The 23249-nt window shown below is 45.9% G+C and overlaps 1 protein-coding gene across 1 annotated transcript; it reads left to right on the top strand.

Annotated features, from left to right (window-relative positions):
* The first annotated feature begins 2740 nt into the window (after positions 1–2740).
* On the top strand, positions 2741–20365 carry LOC119647130. The gene is made up of 4 exons (XM_038047925.1): positions 2741–2913; positions 6931–7106; positions 13819–13888; positions 20251–20365. Exons 1-4 carry the CDS (start codon positions 2741–2743, stop codon positions 20252–20254), a joined length of 423 nt encoding a protein of 140 aa, XP_037903853.1. The 3' UTR covers positions 20255–20365.
* The last annotated feature ends 2884 nt before the right edge of the window (positions 20366–23249 follow it).

The raw sequence follows: 23249 nt of genomic DNA, 5'->3' as shown, positions 1-23249 counted from the left end.
ACCAGTAGAAACGGAAACACCTATAAAAGACACTGCAGGAAACTGGGTAATGAATAACGAAGCAAAAGCCGAAACATTTGCTAAGCACTTAGCCGAAGTTTTCAGCCAAGAGGACACGGATCTTGAACCAAACATAGACTCACCGACCATACATGAGGGAAGGCCCTTGAAATTCTCACTCCCCCAGCTACGTAGCAAACTTTCCGAAATAAACCCCCAGGACATGATCTTATCACTGGAAAGATGCTCAAATTACCTATAGTGGGATTAGTAGCCATCTTACACATCTTCAACGCAATTCTACGCTTAAACTATTACCCAAACAGTTGGAAGCATGCTAGTTACATATACCAACAACACGAATAAACACGCGAAAATACTTCAAGATGTATGATAAAACTATACCTAGACCAAACAAAGGGTCAACATTAACATTCCAAAGTGCAGACATTGCGTCCGCATCTTTTTCATTTGTTTCCGGTAAATCACTTAATCAGCAAAACTGCAGTTTCCATAAATGTGGTGTACATGTAGCTTCCCGCGCCCAGTTGTTCTATATTCGCCACCGACGCGGTAACGCTGCCCGTTAAAGTATCTGTAAAGTTGAATTATAAGTTCTGTTGTGTGCAATAAAGTAAAGTTGAATTATAAGTTCTGTTGTGTGTAATAAAGTTTGATTTGAAAGTGATCCTTTTGTGTTTATTTTTTTTAATACTCCCCTCCGCTCAACACCAAAACTTGCTAGGGTCACAATGATCCCAAAGCCCGGCAAGGACCCATCTATAGTCTCATCCTACAGGCCGATAAGCCTGCTGCCAATTCTATCCAAACTCTTTGAAAGACTTTTGTTAGATAAGCTTCTACCCTCCCTAGAAGAAAATGGAATAATACCCGACCATCAATTTGGGTTCAGAAGCGGTCATAGTACCATTGAACAAATTCACAAAATCACTAATTATATCAAACTGGCCCTTGAAGAGAAAAAATATTGCATAGGACTCTTCCTCGACATTTCCCAAGCATTTGATAAGGTCTGGCATCAGGGCCTCTTCCTCAAAATAGCCAGGTACCTCCCCACGAAATTTCACAAAATCCTCTTCAGTTACCTTCAAGGTCAAATACAAAGAGGCTCTAAGCAGAAAATATCAGATAAAAGCTGGGGTGCCCCAAGGTAGCGTCCTTGGCCCAATTCTCTACTTACTATACACTTTTGATCTTCCAACATGTGCAAAAATATTAACAGCCACATTCGCAGACGACACTGCAATACTCTTTTCCCATATAAATCCGCAAACTGCCTCAAGGGTACTACAAGAACTAACAAACAAAATCCTAGATTGGGCGGATAAATGGAAAATAAAAATAAACCAAGCAAAAACCCAACAGAAGGTAATCTGAGGTACCCTGAGGAAAAGAACATGCAAACCAATTGTCATAAATAACAAATCAATCCAACAAACGAAAGTAATCAAGTATCTCGGTATGCACCTTGACAGACGACTTACATGGAAGACGCACATTAACAAAAAACGAGAACAAATAAACATACAATTTAGGAAACTATACTGGCTACTAAACAAAAAATCAAAGTTGAACACAACAACAAAAATTTTGATTTACAAGACGGTACTAAAACCAATATGGACATATGGACTGCAACTATGGGCCTCTGCAAAAAAATCCAACTTAGCGATTACTCAAAGAACTCAAACAAAAATTATTCGCGCAATACTTGGCGCACCAAATTACGTAAATAATAAAATCATACAACGTGACACAAATATCGCAACGATTGAGGCCGAGGCCATGAAAGTTAGCAGTAAATACCTTAATAAACTACAGACCCATCGTAATGTAACTGCAAGAACTATACTTAAAAGCGAACCGTATATAAAACTAAACAGAACAGACCCGCTTCAATTAGCATAACAACAGACCACAAAGAACATGGGTGGCGGCCAAACCAAACAAGTCGACAATACCGGCGAGGTGATAAATTCAGTAATAGTTAACCTGGTAGACGTCCAGTCAAAACAAATTGAACTTATCTTAATCATATTAACATCGCTTGTCGGCATTTCCTTTGGATATCAGATCTATAAGGACTATCGCAGGAGCTTGAAAAAGAGATACATATCCAACATAATCAGCTCGGGCAGTGTTAAATCTCCACAGGTATAACCCTGAATCTTGAGAAATGATGCTTTGAGGCCATTTTTAAATTTTTTTAAACAAAAAGCTCACAGATGCACTGGCACTGTTAGCGCTTAAATCCTAGGTTAAGAATTGTAACAAAGTAAGCTTGAGGTCTAAGTAATGATCTAATTCTTGCTGTAATTAAATTAAAATGTAGAATAAAAAAAAAAAAAAAAAAAAAAAAAAAGATTGGAATGGACAAAAGAATTGAGAGTGAATCACACGGGACCGCCTGCATAACAATAACACGTGGAATTCGAACATAACAACAATAATCATAATGATAACAACAAGCATCCGCATGCATACCGGGGCAACACAGAATAGCGAAAATAAGCCGGGTAAAAGTCTTGATAACGAACCGGGCGGGACACGGGACCGTCCTGCACGATATATAAAAACACGCGGAATTCAAACATAATAACAATAAGAGAAATAACAACAACAGCATGTACACATGCATGGGGGCAACATAGAGTAATACAGGTGGAGGGGGCAAGGAATTTGCAAAATTGACAGAGGGGGACAGAGGCCCGCCTGCATGATGGGCACAACAATAGGGATAACTGGGGACACTGAAGAACAGTGCAAAGGATTCGTCATCGTCATAACTGCTATCGCGGCTGCCACTGCCATCACCACCACAGTCGTCATCATCATCATCATCATGGTCATTGCCATGACGGACGGTGTGGTTGACACAGATCCCCAGGAGAGGTGAGAGGCGCAGGATCACACACGCAGCACGGATGACAGGGCGGGTGGGCAAATGGGAAACAGAATTCTGCAGACACAAAGGGGTCGCCAGGACAAAGGGAAATGGGAATGGAGCCACCTCCACACACACATGTTTCGCTTGAACAACCATAACACAAATTACACAAAGGAACCAGGCCACCTGATCAATACACCAGCTAAAATCCTGGGGGGAATAGGCACACATATATGCAACGACATTGAACCCAACTAATCGGGACACCAACTTACCGACGAACCAACCGAAAACTGACTGATTGACTGACTGACCGACCGACCGACCGGCCGACTGACTAGGACCCAGACATTAGCGCAGTCTCTCCGTGCCACTCCGCACTCACCTGATAGTCATCTTGAATCTGGGCAGGAATCCGCTTAATTGGACTTGTACCATGGCAGGGTAGATAGTAGCCAGAAGTAGAATTAGTAGTAAATTTGGAGTGGAATAGCAACAGTAGATTAAAATAGATTAACATAGCAGGCTCACCGACTGATAACCGCCACGGTGACGTAAACAAACAGACAACAATGACAGGAGTTAGTATGACAAAGAATTCAGCGGGGCAGATCAGCTGTAGATAGATTAGCACAGAACCGCACTCACCGAGTTCGGGAACTCGAGAGATTTTAGGAAAATTCTAGCGATCAGGGGGAACAGAGGACCCATCCGGTCACAGGGGCACCTGCCGCACAAAACGAAAGCAGAGGGGCGAACAAACAGAAGAAGACATACAGGCAGGCAGAGTGCAATTTGAACAGTAGAATCATCCGGCTGCGGAGCCAGCACAGGTCTACAATCGGACAGCACGAGGATCTGTACAGTAATGGGCATGGGAATAGTGAGAAGTGAGAGAGGGGGGCATCAGCAGCAGCACCCAACACAACAATTGAAATTAGATAGATAGAAACTGAAACGGAGCAGGGACCCTGGCCAAGCGGCCACGCATGCACAGATCCGAAACACAAACAGACAGACAGGGACAAGAGCGAAAGCTCAGGCTCATCGCAGCACACGGTGCAGACCCAGGCCAAGAAAGATGCCGCCGCCAAGGTGTAGTGCGGACTGCAGAGGAACATAGCCTGAAATTGGTTATTCTGCATCAGCCGCGCCGGCACCACGGGCGACGCGGCCAGGTGAGCACTGTGCCTCGCGCAGACGGGACAGAGCTGGAAGGAACACAGCCTGTCGGGCCGTCGCAGCAGCAGCCGCACGTGGACATGCGGAGGACACTGCTGGGCTTGTGGAAAGGGCTCGTGCGCAGTCTCGCGCGCGGAGCCGAAGCGGACTCTGCCGGGATGGCGAGTGGCTCGGGCGACCGGCACAGAACGAATTGGCCTCTCCCTGTTCCCCGAACACCCAGTGGGATCAACAGAGAAAATCGGTTTCTGGGTCACGGCCGTCCGACCTCCGACCACAGTCCTGGAGATACCGCCCTGCAGGCTCAGGAGCTCCTGACGGCAACACCACCACCACCATCGCCAGCACTAGCACTAGCATTAGCATTAGCAACTCCCCGAGCCAGATCCGAACCCCAACCTTCAAAACCTGAACCCTCTCGGATCTGGGACCTTCACAGTGCCACGCACGGCTCCCGCACGGAGCACACCTCGAAACACCCACACCAATCTGAGAAAGTAGCCGGGGGTCGACGGGCAAGCGCCTGATCAAGGTGGGTGGGAAGAATTCAGAAGTGGGTCGCGCCTGCTCACCCAGGGTGGCTACCCGCCGAGCTGACCTGGACCGTCCGTGCGCTCCACGCGAGCCACGCACGCACCAACGACCACATGGGCATCCGGCAGTCCAGCTGGTGGGGGTCAGACCGAGCCATTGTAGCATGGCAACGTCGCAACAACATTCTAAAATCAGTCTGAACTATTGAATCGCCTTGGACCCAACCCTCTGTGGGAGCTGCACACGACAGAGAACCCCTGAACAGCATCTCGACAGTCTGTGACCACAAGCCGGAGAACAGAGGGGGACATAGAGCCAAATGATGACACTCCATGGGGCATATACTGGCCAGCCAGCTTTGTATTTACCCCACCCGGATCAACTCCATACAAGGACTACCTGACTCTCCTGAGCAGGTTTAGGAGGCTGCACCATACCTAAGACTGACCGAAACGCGCACTCGGAACAACCCATCGCGGCTAGGACACACTCTACTCCACACACGACAGACAAGCCAGTTAGGGACTACCAGACTCCAGACACAGACTTGACAGAACCGCACTAACTCTCTCTTTCACGAACACAACAGGGCCAAATCGCGCGTCGAGAAACATGGAGAGGGGTGAGGCCACGGCGACAACGAGCGGGGCGGTGGAACAACCGGACCACCGACGCCACACAGCCGGCAAGAACAGGAAGGCGAACAGAGAGACCCTCAGAGCCATGATGAAGCTAGCCTTCACGAGAGAAGAGCTCAAACAAATCACAAAGAAGGAGGGCAACAGTTACAAAATGGGAACAGATTACAATGATTACAAGCAAGAAATAGAGGAGGCCAGACACGAACACCTCCGAATATGGCAGAGTAGAAGAGGCCATGGCCCGCAGACTGGAAAGATACAGGAACACCTGGGCGGACAGACTGCCGAAAGAGCAGTACCAGAGACTCGGCAGCGAGGACAACATCAGGCACGCCCTGAATGGGGTCAGTAGAGAGACATGGCTGGACGGGAGATACGTGATCATGAGAATGAGCCTGAAGCTCCCGCACAAATCGCTGCCCACCAATTTCATACTTGGACAACTGGCGAAGGAGGCACTTGCCGAGGGGGAGCCAGAGGGATTCCCTGCTGCCATAGAAAAGTACCTGAGGTGGAACAGGTTCTGTCAGGCGGACAAGAACATACACATTCTCACCGACAGGATAAGGTACAACTACGGCGACAAGGTCGGTCAGGTTCTGACGAACCTCTTCGTGGACTGGAGCGTACTCCAGGTGAGCGAGATCCTCAAAAGACACGGAGTCAGAAGGATCTTCGCCAAGGAACACGATCTCCTGATTGTGGCAAACCCGAAGGCCAAGAGGGCCATCACAACCACCTTGATGGCAGCCACCCTGAAGATCCCGATGAAGAATGAGAGGGACAGAACGAACAGGGTAGAATGGCTAAACATACGACCCGACAAGGGCATACATGTCTTTGACCATACAGCCATCTTTGTGTTGAAGAACACAATGAATTGCATAGGGATCCCGGCACCGATTGAACGTAAAGTCCGAAAGGAGGACATCGTCAGGAGGACAGACTCCGCACACGACGCCATCGTCAAATACATGACGAATGGCCTAAACATCTCGGAGGCGGACAGGACCGCTCAGATCATAAAGTACATCAAGAACAGACTGAGGCTTGCATCCAAAAAGGAAAAGATCAGGCACAAGTACTAACCGGCGGAGCGGACACGTTGGGCACAGGAATGCCACACGCACACAGAGAGCGACAACAGCGTAGTTATAATCATTAACCTAATCAATTAATTAACTAATTAAACCATCCCAAATGTCGATAATGGATATAACCTTTCTAAATCTGTAGAAACAAAGAAATGATATACTCAGAAGGAAAAACATGAGTTGAAATTTAGCTAAGGGAAGTAGCACCGCCATAGAAACAGCGGCACCGTGGAACCACACCAATACCAAGAAGTCCGACACGGACTTGGGCAAAAGGGAGAATGCACACACACACACATACAGATGTGGTGCAAACATGAGAGGAAAAAGAGAATCAGTGCCCAGTACATAAGGCCCCCGGGGGGTAAGGGGTGGGGTGGGTATTTAAGTTAACGGACCGGCAAACATAGGTCAAACGTAGACCAACATTCGACCGAGTCGAACTAGTGATCTTAGTGGAATTTTGTTTTTCGGGGAAAACACCCAATTGTAACGAAAGTGACGCGGACAAAAGCGAACAGGCACGGTCCTGTACGTGAAACAGTGCACTTTTCGGAAAAAACATTTGAAGATCGCACAGTGATCTCAGTGGGAAAACGGTGGCGAAGCCACGCAACGAGCACAGCGAAACCAACAGGGGAATTAGGAGGCAAATCTTCTGGAGGAACAAGCAGCCACACGCCCGAGAGGAGAAGCGAGTGATCCTGCAGCAGACTCCGTGCCACGTGGAGAACAAGTCTTATCAAGGTACGACATAGTTGGTCCTGAAACTCTAGACATGTTCACATTCAAAAAAGTTAAGAGTAAAAATGGTTACGTGGGGAAGAGGGGGACGCGATCAGAACATTGTCGACAAGGAGTAAGGACCAAAAGAATTAAAATTAAAATTAAAATCAAAATTGAAATTAAAATCAAATTAAATTACATTAGAGATAACTAAATAAATGAAATTAAATTGAATTGATTGGAGTCAAATGGACACATTAGAGTTGTAGATAGGGAATGGAATGAATAATAATAGCTAGGCTTTGAATTTGCTCTGTCAGCACACCAATTAGACCCATAAATCCCAACACACAAGAATACACACTCGGGCAGAACTAAACATAAGACAATCCAGTGAACATCCAGTGACCCTATTAGATACTAAGTGACTTGAACAACATAACAGCCGGAAGAGCCGCGCTCCTGCGGCAAAAATCCCCGACCATACTGACGATTCGTGTTTCCCTGGCGCGTACAACCGGTGCCCGATGCACTGGCCACTTGTTGAACCGGGACCAAGTTCCCCACTTGCAGACATCTGACCAGTAGAACGGACATAGTGACAGGGGCCGTGGAAGTGTGGAGGGCAGTCAGGACTGCCGGAGGCCAATTTTAGGACTTAGACAAACTGTACCCACTTAGACAAAGACGCAAGCCTACTGATGAGACTCTCTGGACGGAGTCGAAATGCATATAGGCGTCCACTAGGTACTCTCCCAACATCGATCCGGATGACTGCTTCAGCTCAGGGCGATTGCTTACGCAAACACTCGAGGCCGAACACAGGACTGCACGTCCCACAGCACCGGACTGAAAAGTGTAAAACACAAGTCTCTAGTTAGTTATGTAGCTTCATCGACTAATGATAATAATGAAATGTTTTAGGAACCCAATTAGATTCGAGGGCCAAGTCCGAGCGCTCGCCAGACGCGCTCAGGCCACCTAGGTGTCATATGAACACATTGACTCTACACTGACGATCGGGCTGCTTGCAGCCCCACTCAGCAAGGAGAACCCTCTCCTGAAACTGCACTTACATACTGAACGACAATATACTGAATTCAGACAATTAAAATGGGGATGGGCGGAACAGACGGGACACAGGTCAACGGGAACGTGAAGAGAACGCGTAAAATCCGGACAAAATCACAATAATGACAATATTGGCGCGTACTCCGGGACAACATATATACATGATGAAAAACAATCAGAATAGAACGGGCTTAAGATTCGACAATTGACTAATTGAGCGGCACGCGGAGCCGCCACTTGCAATATGATAGCACGCGGTTTTCAAACATGAACAACAACGATAAGAACAACATGCACCCGGTGGCAATGTGAAACGGTTGGATTAGAGTAGATAAAAGAATTGAAAACGAATCGAGCGGGACACGGGACCGCCTGCACAAAAATGACACGCGCAATTTGAATTTTGAACAAAGTAATTCTAGTAATAGCAACAAGCATTCGCATGCATGCTAAGACAATTCGGAATAGCGTAAATGGGTCAAGTAGAATTTTCTGAGGACGAACCGGGCACGACACGGGACCATGAACATATGCATGGGGACGGCATAGTGTGATGCGCGCGAGGGGGGGGGAAGGGGCTAAGTTATGACTGCTATCGCGGCTGCCACCACCGCCACCACAGGCGTCGCCATCATCATTATCATCATCCTCATCATCATCATCATCGCCATAGTCATCGACATGACGGATGGAGTGGTCGGCACAGATCCCCTAGAGAGACGAGAGGCGCGGGATCATCACACAAGCAGCACAGATGAGGGGGAGGGTGGGCAAATGATAAGCAGATTTCTGTAGACACAAAGAAGTCGCCAGGAAAAAGGGAAATGGGAATGGAGCAGCCGCCGCCGCGGCCACCACCACCACCTCCATGCCCATATGTTTCGCTCAAACAACCATAACACCAACTACACAAAGGAACCAGGCCACCTGATCTATACACTAGCTAAAATCCTGGCGGAAAATAGGCACACACGCATACACAATAACATTGAATCAAACTAATCGGGACACCAACTTACCGACGAACCAACCGACAAACAAATTGACTGACTGACTGACTAGGACCCAAACATTAGCGCAGTTCTCTCTCTGTACCACTCTGCACTCACCTGATAGTCATCTTGAATTTAGGCAGGTATCCGCTCAATTAGACTTGTGCCATGGCAGGATAGATAGTAGCCAGCTAAAAGAGAAAGTTAAAAGTAGAATTAGTGAAATTGGAGTGGAATAACAACAGTAGATTAGAATAGACTAACACAGCAAGCTCACCGACTGATAACCGCCACGGTGACGTAAACAAACAGACAGCAATGACAGGAGTTAGGATGACAAAGAATTCAGCAACCAATTCAGCGGGGCAGATCAGCTGTAGACAGATTAGCACAGAACCGCACTCACCGGGTTCGAGCCCGAAGTCGGGAATTTCAGAGATTTTAGGAAAATACTAGCGATCATTAAGGGGAACAGAGGACCCATCCGGTCACGGGGGCACCTGTCGCACAAAACGAAAGCAGAGGGGCGAATGGGGGGCGGGCAGACAGACAAACAAACAGAAGAAGACGAACAGGCAGGCATAGATCAATTGGAACAGCAGAATCATCCCATTGTGGAGCCAGCACAGGTCCACAATTGGACAGCATGAGGATCTGTACAGCAATGGGCATGGGAATAGTGAGAAGTGAGATATAGGGGGACATAAGCATCAGGAGCAGCATCGCCCAACACACAAAAAGTGAAATTAGATAGATAAATAGAAACTGAAATGGAACAGGGACCCTGGCCAAGCGGCCACACATGCACAGATCCGAAATACAAATAGACAGGGACAAGAGTGAAAGCTCAGGCTCATCGCGGCGCACGAATGCCGCCAAGATGTAGTGCGAACGGCACTACGGGCGACGTGGCCAGGCAGACATCAGGCAGGGAACACAGCCTGTCCGGCCGTCACAGAAACAGCCGCACGTGGACATGCGAGGGATACTCCTGGGCCTCAGCGAAAGGGGTCGCGCCACGGCCATCTGACCACAGTCTTTCCTAGCAAATCCAAGAGGTCCTAACTGCAACACCACCACCACCACCACCACAACTAGCATTAGCATTAGCAACTCCCCGAGCTAGATCCGAACCCCAACCTTCAAAACCCGAACCCTCTCGGATCTGGGACCTTCACAGTGCCACGCACGGCTCCCGCACGGAGCACACCTCGAAACACCCACACCAATCTGAGAAAGTAGCCGGGGGTCGACGGGCAAGCGCCTGATCAAGGTGGGTGGGAAGAATTCAGAAGTGGGCCGCGCCTGCTCACCCAGGGTGGCTACCCGCCGAGCTGACCTGGACCGTCCGTGCGCTCCACGCGAGCCACGCACGCACCAACGACCACATGGGCAGCCGGCAGTCCGGCTGGTGGGGGTCAGAGCGAGCCATTGTAGCATGGCAACGTCGCAACAACATTCTAAAATAAATACATTTTATGAATCACCCTGGACCTAGCCCTCTCTCGGAGCTGCACACGACAGAGAACCCCTGAACTGCATCTCGACAGTCTGTGACCATTAGCCGGAAAACAGAGAGAAACATAGGGCCAAATGATGACACTCCATGGGACATATACTGGCCAGCCAGCTTTGTATTTATCCCACCCGGACCAACTCCATACAGGGACTACCTGTCTCTTCAGAGCAGGTTTAGGGGGCTGCACCATACCTAAGACTGACCAAAACACACACTTAGAACAACCCATCCCGGCTAGGACACATTCCACTCGATAAACAAGTTAGGGACCACCAAACTCCAGACACAGACTTGACAGAACCGTACTAACTCTCTCTCTCACGAACACAACAGGGCCAAATCGCGCGTCGAGAAACATGGAGAGGGGTGAGGCCACGGCGACAACCAGTAGCTCGGTGGAACAACCAGATCACCGACGCTACACAGTGGGCAAGAACAGGAAGGCGAACAGAGAGACCCTCAGAGCCATGATGAAGCTAGCCTTCACGAGAGAAGAGCTCAAACAAATCACGAGAACTGAGGGCACGCCATACAACACGGGGACAGATTACAATGAATATGAGCAAGAGATTGAGGAGGCCAGACACGAACACCTCCTGGCCTGGGCGAAAGTGCTAAGGCTGAAAGTCGAGTGGGGCGCAGAGAGCAGCAGCAAGTCTGGGATACAGCACAAGCACCCAGTACACGGCGGCAGGAGTGCCGGCCAAGGTACACCATCTGAGAATCAGATCGGAGAGCTCGCAATATGGCAGAGTAGAAGAGGCCATAGCCCGGAGACTAGAGAGATACGTGGACACCTGGGCGGACAAACTGCCGAAAGAGCAGTACCAGAGACTCGGCAGCGAAGACAGCATCAGGCACGCACTGAACGGGGTCAGCAGAGAGACATGGCTGGACGGTAGATACGTAGTCATGAGAATGAGGCTCAAGCTCCCGCACAAATCGCTGCCCACCAACTTCATACTCGGGCAACTGACGAAGGAAGCACTCGCCGAGGAGCCAGAGGGATTCCCTGCTGCCATAGAGAAATACCTGAGGTGGAATAGGTTCTGTCAGTCGGACAAGAACATACATGTTCTCACCAACAGGATAAGGTACAACTACGGTGACAAGATCGGTCAGGTTCTGACGAACCTCTTCGTGGACTGGAACGTACTCCAGGTCATTGAGATCCTCAGAAGACACGGAGTCAGAAGGATCTTCGCCAAGGAACACGATCTCCTGATCGTGGCGAACCCGAAGGCCAAGAGGGCCATAATAACCACCTTGATGGCAGCCACTCTGAAGATCCCGATGAAGAACGAAAGGGACAGAACCAACAGGGTAGAATGGCTCAACATACGACCCGACAAAGGCATACATGTCTTTGACCATACAGCCATTTTCGTGTTGAAGAACACACTGAACTGTATAGGGATCCCGGCACCGATTGAACTCAAAGTCCAAAAGGAGGACATCGTCAGGAGAACGGACTCCACGCACGACGCCATCGTCAAATACATGACAAATGGCATGAACATCTCGGAGGCGGACAGGACCGCACAGATCATCAAGTACATCAAGAACAGACTGAGGCTTGCATCCAAGAAAGATAAGATCAGGCACAAGTACTAACCAGCGGAACGGACGCGTCGGCACAAGAACGCCACACATACAGAAAACAGTAACAGCATAGTGATAATCATTAACCTAATTAAATCATCCCAAATGTCGGTAATTAATATAACAATTGAAAATAAAGACATGATATACTGAGAGAGAAACATGAGTTGGAATTTGGCAAAGGGAAGTAGAACCGCCATAGAAACAGCAGCACCGTGGGATCACACCAATACCAAGAAGTCCGACACGGACTTGGGCAAAAGGGAGAATGCACACACACACACATACAGGTGTGGTGCAAACATGAGAGGGAAGAAAGAGAATCAGTGCCCAGTACATAAGGCCCCAGGGGGGGAAGGGGTGGGGTGGGTATTTAAGCTAACGGACCGGCAAACATAGGTCAAACGTAGCCCAACATTCGACCGAGTCGAATAGGATACGTTAGTCAATTGTTTTTCTGAAAAAACACCTATTGGAACAAAAAGTGATGGGGGCAAAAGTGAACAGGCACGGCCCTGTACGAGAATAGTGCACTTTTTAGAAACAGTTGAAAATCACACAATAATCTTGGTGAAAACAGTGGGAAAGCCACACAACTATCTTGGTGAAAACAACATTGTTGATCCCACTGGGTGTTCGGGGAAGAGGGAGAGGCTACTTCGTTCTGTGCCGGTCACCTGCACCACTCGCTATTCTAGCAGAATTTGCTGCTGAGGGTTGTCCCTTCACCTCCGCGCGAGCCCTTTCGAGAAGCCCAGCAGTGTCCCCCGCATGTCCACGTGCGGCTGCTGCTGCGGCAACCGGACAGGCTGTGTTCTTTTCAGCTCTGTCCCGTCTGCAAGGCACAATGCCCACTTCGCTGCGCCCCCAGTGCCGGTGTGGCTGATGCAGAATAACCTCTGCAGTCCACACTACACCTTGGTCTGCGCGCACGCCCATCGTGCGCGTCGTACCTGTGGCATTGTGTGCTGCTGAGCCTGAGCATTCGCTTGTATCCCTATCTGTCTGCCTGTCGGATCTGTGTGTGTGTAGCTGGTTGGCCAGGGTTCCTACTAGTCTGATCTCTGTGTTTCTCTCTATTTCTGTGTGCGCTAATGCCCCCTTCTCGCTATTCCCATCCCCGTTCGTATAGATCCTCGTGCTGCCCGATTATAGACTTGTGCCGGCTCTGTAATCGAATGTTTCTACTGTCTGATTTGTACTCTGCCTGCCTGCCTGCATGCCCGCCTCTCTGCTATCGTTCCCTTCCCTTCCTTTCTGTTCTCCTACTGTGTCTGGCAGGCGCTCTGTGATCGGATGGGTCCTGTTCCCTGATTGCTAAATTCTCGAGTTCCTGATTTCAGGCTCGAACCTAGTCAGTGTGGTTCTATGCTAAATTGTCTACAGCTGATTCTTCTAGCTGAATTGTCATGCTAACTTCTGTCATTGCTACTTGTTTACGCCACCGCGACGGTCCCCGGTCAGTGAGCTTCTTTCCCTAAGTTTTTCCTAATCTACTGCTTTTTATTCAAATCAAAATCACTAATTCCAATCTAACTTTCTCTTTTAGCTGGCCAATGTTTGTTTTGCTACGGCGCAAATGTGTGGATGCAGATGCCTATTTGGGTTAAGATAATCAGGTGAGTGTGGAGTGTGCGCTCCACGCGAGCCACGCACGCACCAACAACGACATGGGCAGCCGGCAGTTCGGCTGGTGGGGGTCAGACCGCGCCATTGTAGCATGGCAACGTCGCAACAAAAATCTAAAGTCGGTACTATTTGAATCGCCCCGGACCTAGCCTACTTTCCAAGCTGCACACGACAGAGAACCCCTGAATTACATCTCGACCGTTTGTGAGAAAAAGCTGGGTGACAGAGAGCAACATACGTCCACCAGATGACACATGGACATATACTAATTATTTGTCCACCCGGATCAACTCCATACAAGGACTACCTGTCTCTTCAGAGCAGGTTAGGAGGCTGCACCATACCTAAACTGACTAGATAGAAACCAAACTCAGCTAGGACACACCTCACTCAACAAACAAGCTAGGGACCACCAGACTTGACAGAACGAAACTAACACTCTCATAAATATATATACAAAACACAACAGGGCCACACGCGCATCGGGAAACATGGAAAGGGGTGAAGCCACCGCCACAACTAGGAAGGCAATAAGCCAACCAGAACACCAACGCTACACAGTAGGGAAGAACAGAAAGGCAAACAGGGAAGCCCTCAGAACCACGATGAGGCTGGCCTTCACAAGGGAAGAGCTCAAGCAGGTCACGAAAAAGGAGGGCACACGGTACAAGATAGTAATAGACTACAATGAGTATCGGCTAGAAATCGAGGAGGCCAGACATGAACACTTCCTGGCCTGGGCAAAAGAACTCAAGATAGAGATCGAGCAGGGGGTAGAGAGCATCCGGAGACTGGGATATAGCACAAACATCCAGTACACGGCGGCAGGAGTGCCGGTCAAAGTACACCATCTGAAAATCAGATCGGAGAGCTCGCAATATGGTAGAGTGGAAGAGGCCATGGCGCAGAGGCTAGAGAAGTACACAGGCACCTGGGCGGAGAAGCTGCCAAAAGAACAATACCATAGACTTGGTGAGGGAGAAAACATCAGAGACACACTGAACAGTGTCAGCAGGGAAACATGGCTAGACGGCAGATACACGGTCGTGAAAATGAAATTCAAGCTCCCACACAAATCGCTGCCCATAAACTTCATACTCGGACAGCTAGCGAAGGAAGCACTCGCAGAAAAAGCGGAAGGGCTGCCCGCTGCCATTGAAAAGTATCTAAGGTGGAACAGATTCTGACAGTCGGACAGAAACATAGACGTTCTCACCAACAAAATTAGATACAACTATCAAGACAAGGTTGGTCAGGTTCTCGCGAACCTCTTTATAGATTGTGTTGCAAGTGATGAAAATCCTGAAAAGACATGGAGTCAAAAAGGTTATCGCAAAAGGACATGAGATCCTGGTCATCACAAACCCCAAAGCCAAGAGGGCCATAAAAAACCACCTTGATGGCAGCCACCCTAAAAATCCCTATGGAAAACGAAAGGGATAAAATCAGCAGGGTAGAATGGCTAAACATCAGGCCGGACAAGGGCATACACATCTTCGACAACACAACCATCTTCATACTGAAAAATGCATTGAATTGCATAGGAATCCCTGCACCGACCGAACTAAAAGTCCGCAAGCAGAACATCGTCAGACACCATCATGAAATACATGACGAATGGCAGGAACATATCGGAAGCGGACCGCGCAAATTATAAAGTACATAAAGATGAGACTGAAACAAAAAGCGACAAGATCAGACACAAGTACAGACCAGCACGAACAGCGGGCCAGCATACAAGCGCCATACATACATACATTATAAGAATCATGAATTTAACCAAATGTCCCGATAACAATAATAAAGACAGAATAAACTGAAAATGGTAGTTGGATTTTCCTAAGGGAACCGCCAAGGAAACAGCGGCATCGTGGGAGCACACCAACACAGAACGGCTCTCAGTGCAGCATGAGAGGAGATTAAGAAAACCAATGCACAAGTACATAAGCCCCAAGGGGAAGAGGACATGAGTATTTAAACTAACGGACCGGCAAACACAGATCACTCGAATCCCAGTACGCGGCCAAGTAAAATCACGGCTTAGATAAGTGAGAGAAAACAGTCTAAACAAATGAATAAAAAGAACTCGCAAAAGTATAGTGACGTGGACATTGGCGAGCAGGCACAATTCTGCGAAAAGTGTATCTGGTGTGAATCACAAACGCAAACGGAAGTAGCAGGGAAAGCTGAGCGGCGTCTCCTGGGGATCATCGGGCAGAAACTGAATTTTTGGAGGAAAGCAGTCACAGTTCGGGACAGCGAACGAGTGAGCCTGAAGGAAATACCAGCCACGGGAAAAGTAGTAATTTCAGAGGTACGCCATAGAAAGTAGGGTCCCGAAACTTGCGACATGATCAAACCTGAGAAGAGTAAAAACGGTACGTGGGAAGGGGGGACACACATAGAACAGTGTCAGCAAGAAGTACGGACCACCAATAAGTACATACACAGTATAATTAGAAACAGATAATCCAGATAGGGAAGTGTTCAATAAAATTAGCTAGGTTTTTTTGCCGTTTTAATAATATTATATTCACACAAAAATTGGCATATAGTAGTATAATACAGACATACTAACAAATAACCACGCTGCATATTAGAGAGGCTCGACGGAGCTGGCAAAATAAAGTAACGTACAAGTGCCAAAGTGGAAAAACAAACCTTTGTTCTCTGAATTCAAAAAAGGTGACCACATGATAACAACTTCATCATCAACACACAATTTTCTCTTGACACCATGATCAAAAACTTATCATTATCATTTTCGTCTGACATCATCAATCTTAGGCTTGGGGCACACCAAGGTCCCCAACATACTAACATTATTAGGGGCCTGTAGTTAGGACACCCAGGGCCAAGAATAGCATACGAAACTCACTTAGATCTTATCATAAGCCTACTGACGAGCCTCTTTGGACGGAGTCGAAATGCATCTAGGCGTCCACTAGACGATTCTTAACAAGACTCAACTTTGAATCTGAAATCCCACTAGCTTAATTAACTTTCAGGAAAATAGATAACCAGACACAAAGTCCCAAACAATTAGCCAGAAAGACAGACCAAAAGAGCTAGGTATAACAATCACCTGCCGAAAGAACTAATCAGGAATAAAATACAAATAGGAAAACATAGAGCAGGAAACGGCGGAGACTGAGTCAACAGATACCAACCAATTATAGAGACACACCAAACTATAATTGGGAAGAAAACAAGGATCTGTACAATTGGGAATGGGAATAGAAAAACAAACATACACACAGAATCAGTTAACAGACGAGAAATAGACAAAGAAAAGAAACACATAAGTGAATTTAGCATAACACAGAACAGATAGAAATATCAAAATAAAAGCAGATAGGGAACAAACAGTGTAGAACAACCAAGTCTTCGTCAACCAGATGCACAGATCCAAAATCCCGGTTCCAGATAGGAACCAAACTAAAAAGGCCGAGCTTCAATTGCACACAATGTAAACTCAGCCATAATGCCACAGGTAAGACGCACGTTCAGTCATACAAGCCTGTTGACCAACATTGGGCCATCCTTGTAAGCAACCGTCTGCAACATAGTCTGAATTGACGCATTTTGAGAGGTTGCTGGCTGAAATCGGCCAGGCATACCAATGTGTAGTGTGTACTGCAGACAGGCATAGCTTGAATTGGTGTTCTGCACAAGCCACACCCGCACTAGGGACGTGGCGAAGTGCGCATTGTGATTGCAAACGAGATAGAGCGGAAAGATACAGCCTATCTCTCTCCCAACACCTAGAGCAGCCGCACATGGACATGCGAGGGATACCGTTGGGCTTCATGAAGGGTGCCCGGAGGGAATTCGACAACCCTCACCAGCGAAATTCTGCTAGAATACCGAAGTGGTGTAGATGACCTGCACAGAACCAATAGCTTCTCCCTGTTCTCCGAACATCCAGTCGGATCTACAGAGCAAATCTGCTTCTAAGCTATGGTCATCTGACTACAGTCCTTGCCCTGGAGGTTCAAGGGATCCTAACTGCAACACCACAGCCAACAACAACATATATGAACAGATAGGAAACCATTAGGGACCCCCAAACCAGATCCGAACACACCCCGCTAGGCAATAGTTAGCTGTCTCAACATGGATCTGAAACCTTCACAGTGCTATGTACAGTTCCCACACGGAACACAAGAGAACACACACACACAGCATAGATGGGGGTCGGCAGGCAAGTGCCTGGCAAAGGTGGATAGGGAGTATTCAGAATTGGGTCGCCAGCTCACTCAGGAGACTAAATGAATCTCTCGAAATTGCACTCCAAGAAGAACAAGGAGCTGACCGACATAACCGAGTTATCAAAAAAGCAGTGGGAATAACTGAAAATTTCCTCACTCATAACCAAGAAATATATGTAATGAATGCAGACAAAGGAAACGTAACAGTAATGATTAGAAAATAAGATTACGAAGAAAAGATGGCTGAACTTATAAAGAAAGGAATTGAGAAAGGAATCTTCGTCACAGATAAAGAACGATTCCTACAAAACAGGCTTCATGCCAAAATCATCAGAATACTCAAAACTGACACATCAGGCAGAACAAAATCGAAAGATTAAAGATGCTCAAAAATGAAGCAAACAAAATTCATAAAGATGCCAAAAAACAAGAAGTCACAAAACACATAAGTGAATTGGAAATACAGGATTCAGAGAACCTCGAAAAACTCACTAGAGAAACAATGAAACAGACTAACCTCTCAATACCCAGAATGTATGGAACTATCAAAATATATCAAGCAGACAAGTCAATCAGACCCATTGTCAACACTAGAAACACAATAGAAGGCCCCATAGTAGAAATGTTGGCAACAATCCTAACACCAATAAAAACAAGGAAATTAATACTAAACACTGAAGATCTAATAAATAGACTAATAACATTGGAACAAGAAAACGCGGAAACTCATAAAGAAGAATTAGCGGATGAAAACTTCCTAGCTTCACTAGATGTGGTTGACAATTATACAACATCCCAGTCACAGCGACCATAAAACATATCATAGAAACACAGTGAAAACATAGAAAAAACTTGGAAAATGAATCCAACCGAACTAGAAGAAATACTAACCTTTGCCACAAAAGAACTCAACTACTTCAAAATTAATGGCACAACCTACAGACAAACAGGAGGTCTAGCCATGGGAAGCCCATTGGTACCCATAATGGCGGATACAGACATGGACCACCTAATCATGAGATGCACAGAAACATTAAGGGGTTAGGTGGGTTTCAAAAGTTCAAAACATTGATTTTTTCGCTTATCTTATAATACAATATGTTTAGAATATTCTCTCAAAATTTGAAAACGATCTCAGTAATATTCTAAAAGATATAGCCTTCGAATGTTCCGCCCATCCGGCTATGTCAACGTGACGCGTCGCAGGTATATGGGCAACTTACTTTCATTATAACTCCACAGATGAAAGTCCGCAGCACAATAAATATCCCGGCGGCCCTGACTCGTGATGTCCTTGGCAGCGCGCTTCGGTTATGAATTCTCTATCATCATTTAAACACGATTAGGACCCATTACCAAGTGACATTTCATTAGCCATTAAGCCGATTTATGAATAACTCAGTAAGGAAGAGCTCTTGGAGCGTGTGTGTTGGTGGTTTTACGTAAAATAACAACGAAAGCCTAAACCAATTAATTTGGAAAATTACGCAAAAATTCTTCCTGCTGGATCAAAAATAGTCGACATTGCTGCATATGTCGCTGCCGGTACATTCAATGAAGGAATCGCAGCATTATTAGTGGTCATGCACGGTATGGATTTAAAACTTGGCCGAAATAACTAAGAGTACGCACGAAAAGAGGATGAGAGCCGCATACTTGCAGCAGAAAAAAAACTGACGCTGAGACTCGAGAAGCAAGAGTTCGTCACAGACAAGAGCAAAAGGATGCCCTGGATATTGCCACTGCAACAGGCACTTTATTATATGGTGCTGGAATCGATGACTCCATGTGAGTTAAAAAAAAATTTTTTTCACATTTTATTTGAATGTAAATTGTTAATCGCGTTTTTCTTGAAACTACATTTTTGAAATCGGTAGTCACTATTTCCCGAAAACTTATCAACCGATCTCCTTCAAATTTTGCACACTTCTTCAAAATAACAATAACTCATGCATGAACGAAAGATTTTTTTTTCTATTTTAGGTAATTTTTCAAAGCCATGAAGGATGCAAATTTTACTCGAAAAAAAGGGTTATTTGTTCTCAACGCCGCCAAAAGTGCAATTATTGTTTTTTTTTCCTTCGTCCAAGCACGAGCTTTAAGCATCTACTAACAGAAAATTTTTGGTTGTTGCATTTCAGATGAATCTGTCATGAGTTATCCTGACTACGCCAAAAGAACTTTTTTTGAGACGTCACAGGAGATGACGTGTCAACGCCTTATTTTTCAATATTTTTCTATGAAAATTTCACAAACTACTTATGAAATATATGTCTTGTATGGTATACTGATGGACTAAAATGTTTTGTTGGATAAATAAAAAAAAATTCGTAAAAATGTACCTGTTTGAGCTTTTGAAACCTACTTAATCCCTTAAATCCCCATCCAGCGTATCAAGTCGTTAGCGCGAATTACGCGACCATACCATCAAAAGCGCCTCACACGCAGTTTTTCCACGATCGGTGCAACCCCATATCGATCGCGGATATCCTCATTTCGGACGTGATCAAAACGTGTCACGCCACTAGTCCAAGACGCCGTTCATTATCTTTTATAGTCGGCCAACACTCAAAACTATAGAAAGCGGCAGACGGACGACATTGCGGTAAATTTTAGATTTGGGACCTGCGCTAATACGTGGATAACAAAGAACACCAGTTGGGGAATGCCACTTCATCCAGGTTGCGTTAATGTGTGAAACAATTTCATTACGCAGTTCTCCATTAGCTGATAGCATTGACTCGAGATATTTAAATCGGATTGACCCGAGATATTTAAATCGCTGAGTTTTGACAATGGCAGCAACTCGCCCCTCGAGATATCGAAATCGCTCAATTCTGTCAATGGTAGTAACCTGCCCAGAACTGAGCGATTTCAATATCTCGGATCAGTGCTATAAACCAATCGAGGCGGCCATTTGATAAAACATAGCTTTTGAGAAATGCCGAACCACTTAGTTTTTTACATATGTCATGTAGACAATGTATTTTTGACGTGATAACGTCTTCTAAATCGATGCATCAAAAAGTGTCACGTTCCATCTGAGCTTGAGGGTGCAAGCGAGAAGCGGAACAAGCGATAGAGTGGCACGATCGGTCCAAGCGTCGGAATTTATCTCCAATAGCAGAACTATTCGAACTGCTAGCTCTGACGTCACGGGAGAAGAGAGATAAATTCCGACACTTGGGCCGATCGTGCCTCTGTATCACGTTTGATGTCATTGTTTATACGTACTCCCCGAAACAACCACAACAGCTGGTGTACGTGGCGATGAGTCGGGTAACGAATATAGACGGCTTGCACATCACGGGTAAAGGTGCTCCTTTCATCTTCAAACACGGTCGAGATGGTAACAACTTCCAAACTAGGTGAGATATTCGTAATGAATACGTTCGACTCCGTGGACACGCACTTCAAACAATCACTAAGAAAGCAGCAAAATTCTGTGATGACGCTAACAACGCTAGACAAACTAGCGTGACAAGCCTTAATTCTCATAGTTTGTCTGCTGATTCCATGGATACTGAAAAGGATACAGCGATATCTAGGTCGGATTATTTGGTATTAGCTGAAACGTGGATGCTTAACAATTGTGATCCAGTTCCAGTCAATAATTATGAGTGTGTATCCCGGCAGAATAATCGATCGGATTCAGATACAATCGCAGTTGTGGAGTAGCAATATATCGCAAATTATCATCAACATCAACGGCCAAATTTCTCCAAGTTACATTGTCTGACACAACTCGTGTTATTAAAAACATAGGTGACGTGTGCTTTGCCGAAATTATCATAGATGCATCGCTGCTGATACGTTTAAATCTGTACTTGGCGCGGTGTATATTCATCCTGGAGCAAGTATCCAAAACATTGGTATGTTGCTGCACCAAGCAGTTGTTCCATATGTTCACAGCAGCCAGTATGCGCCACCGTTCTTGATAGATATTAACGCCGATGTACCAATTCTTCTTTGCGGCGACTCCAATATAAACGTGAAGAATGATAATGGATTCCTCAAATACATAAAAGATACGTACAATCTCGAATGCGTATCAGATGTGAATAAGTCAACAACGTCGGGTGGCACAACCATCGTTTTGACTTTTTTCAAGACACATTACACTTGAAACACTTCCCTTGATTTCGTACTTTTCCGATCGTGGTTGTATCCCTAACAGAATAACGTAGATTGTAAGATCATAAATATAACACATGTATATAAGCTGTAAATGAGTTGTTAATAGCACATTTTGTTACTTGAAATTAATCTGTATAATGTAAGCAAGAAAATATTTGAATTAACGAATGTAAATGTTAATTTATCGAAAAAATTGTGATTTTCAATTAACTCCTTTGTATTATACAAAATAATATTTCAGTGATAATAATTCAATTTAATTCATAAAAGTATGCAATTTTTCATGAATGTTTCTTTATGACGTTATCACGTAAAACTGTCGTCCGCAAACCGACTTTGCAGACAATCAATTTTTCTGCTTTGCTATGAAGATGTTTATTTGTGAGTTAGAATATATTCTGCCTCATGAATTCTAACTCTTTGTTTTGAGGACTTCCTTTTTCTCTCCTCCTTAGCTCCGCAAAAATCTTACAAAATTTAGAAACATCGTCCAAATTAATCACCTGAGGATGGTCAAGGAAGGGAGGAAACCTCAGAGGCCGCGCCTCAATAAACATCTGAGGCAGAAGAACCCCCGATTTATTCGGAAAAGGCTGGACCGATTGTCACAAAATTTGGTGGGAACATATGGTCTATGAATCCCTTTAAATATAGCAATTAACCGGCAACCTCCCTTAAGTTCATGCTAAAACTACAAAATTTGGCACTTGCATAAGGAATAACATAAGGCATAGCACTGAAGCAAATCTTATATTATTAACAAAGTTATAGAAGGTGAAACTTTTACACTTTGTATGAATTTCTAGCATTCTAAAACGTGTATGACGTCATAACATATCAATTCGTCAATACCACATTTCACTTTCAGATTCTAGCTCGCGTATTGGTTTATTCGTTATCGTTAGGTATGGGAGAATCCCCTTTGTTTGTATAACAATTTTCAGGACTCGGTGCGGACCCACGCATCGGTATAGACACGTGAATTTTGAAGAATTGCAAGTGG

The sequence above is a fragment of the Hermetia illucens genome, chromosome 1 (assembly GCF_905115235.1).
Source record: "Hermetia illucens chromosome 1, iHerIll2.2.curated.20191125, whole genome shotgun sequence".
Classification (NCBI taxonomy): domain Eukaryota; kingdom Metazoa; phylum Arthropoda; class Insecta; order Diptera; family Stratiomyidae; genus Hermetia; species Hermetia illucens.
Note: the sequence above shows the minus strand (reverse complement) of the source record. Positions and strands in the feature narration are given on the sequence as shown.

Coding starts and splice junctions, on each gene's coding strand:
- LOC119647130 (XM_038047925.1), top strand. CDS start 2,741: ATGGGCACAACAATAGGGATAACTGGGGACACTGAAGAACAGTGCAAA. Junction 2,914..6,930: donor GACACAGATCCCCAGGAGAG/GTGAGAGGCGCA, acceptor AAACATTTGAAG/ATCGCACAGTGATCTCAGTG. Junction 7,107..13,818: donor GGAGAACAAGTCTTATCAAG/GTACGACATAGT, acceptor TTTCTCTTTTAG/CTGGCCAATGTTTGTTTTGC.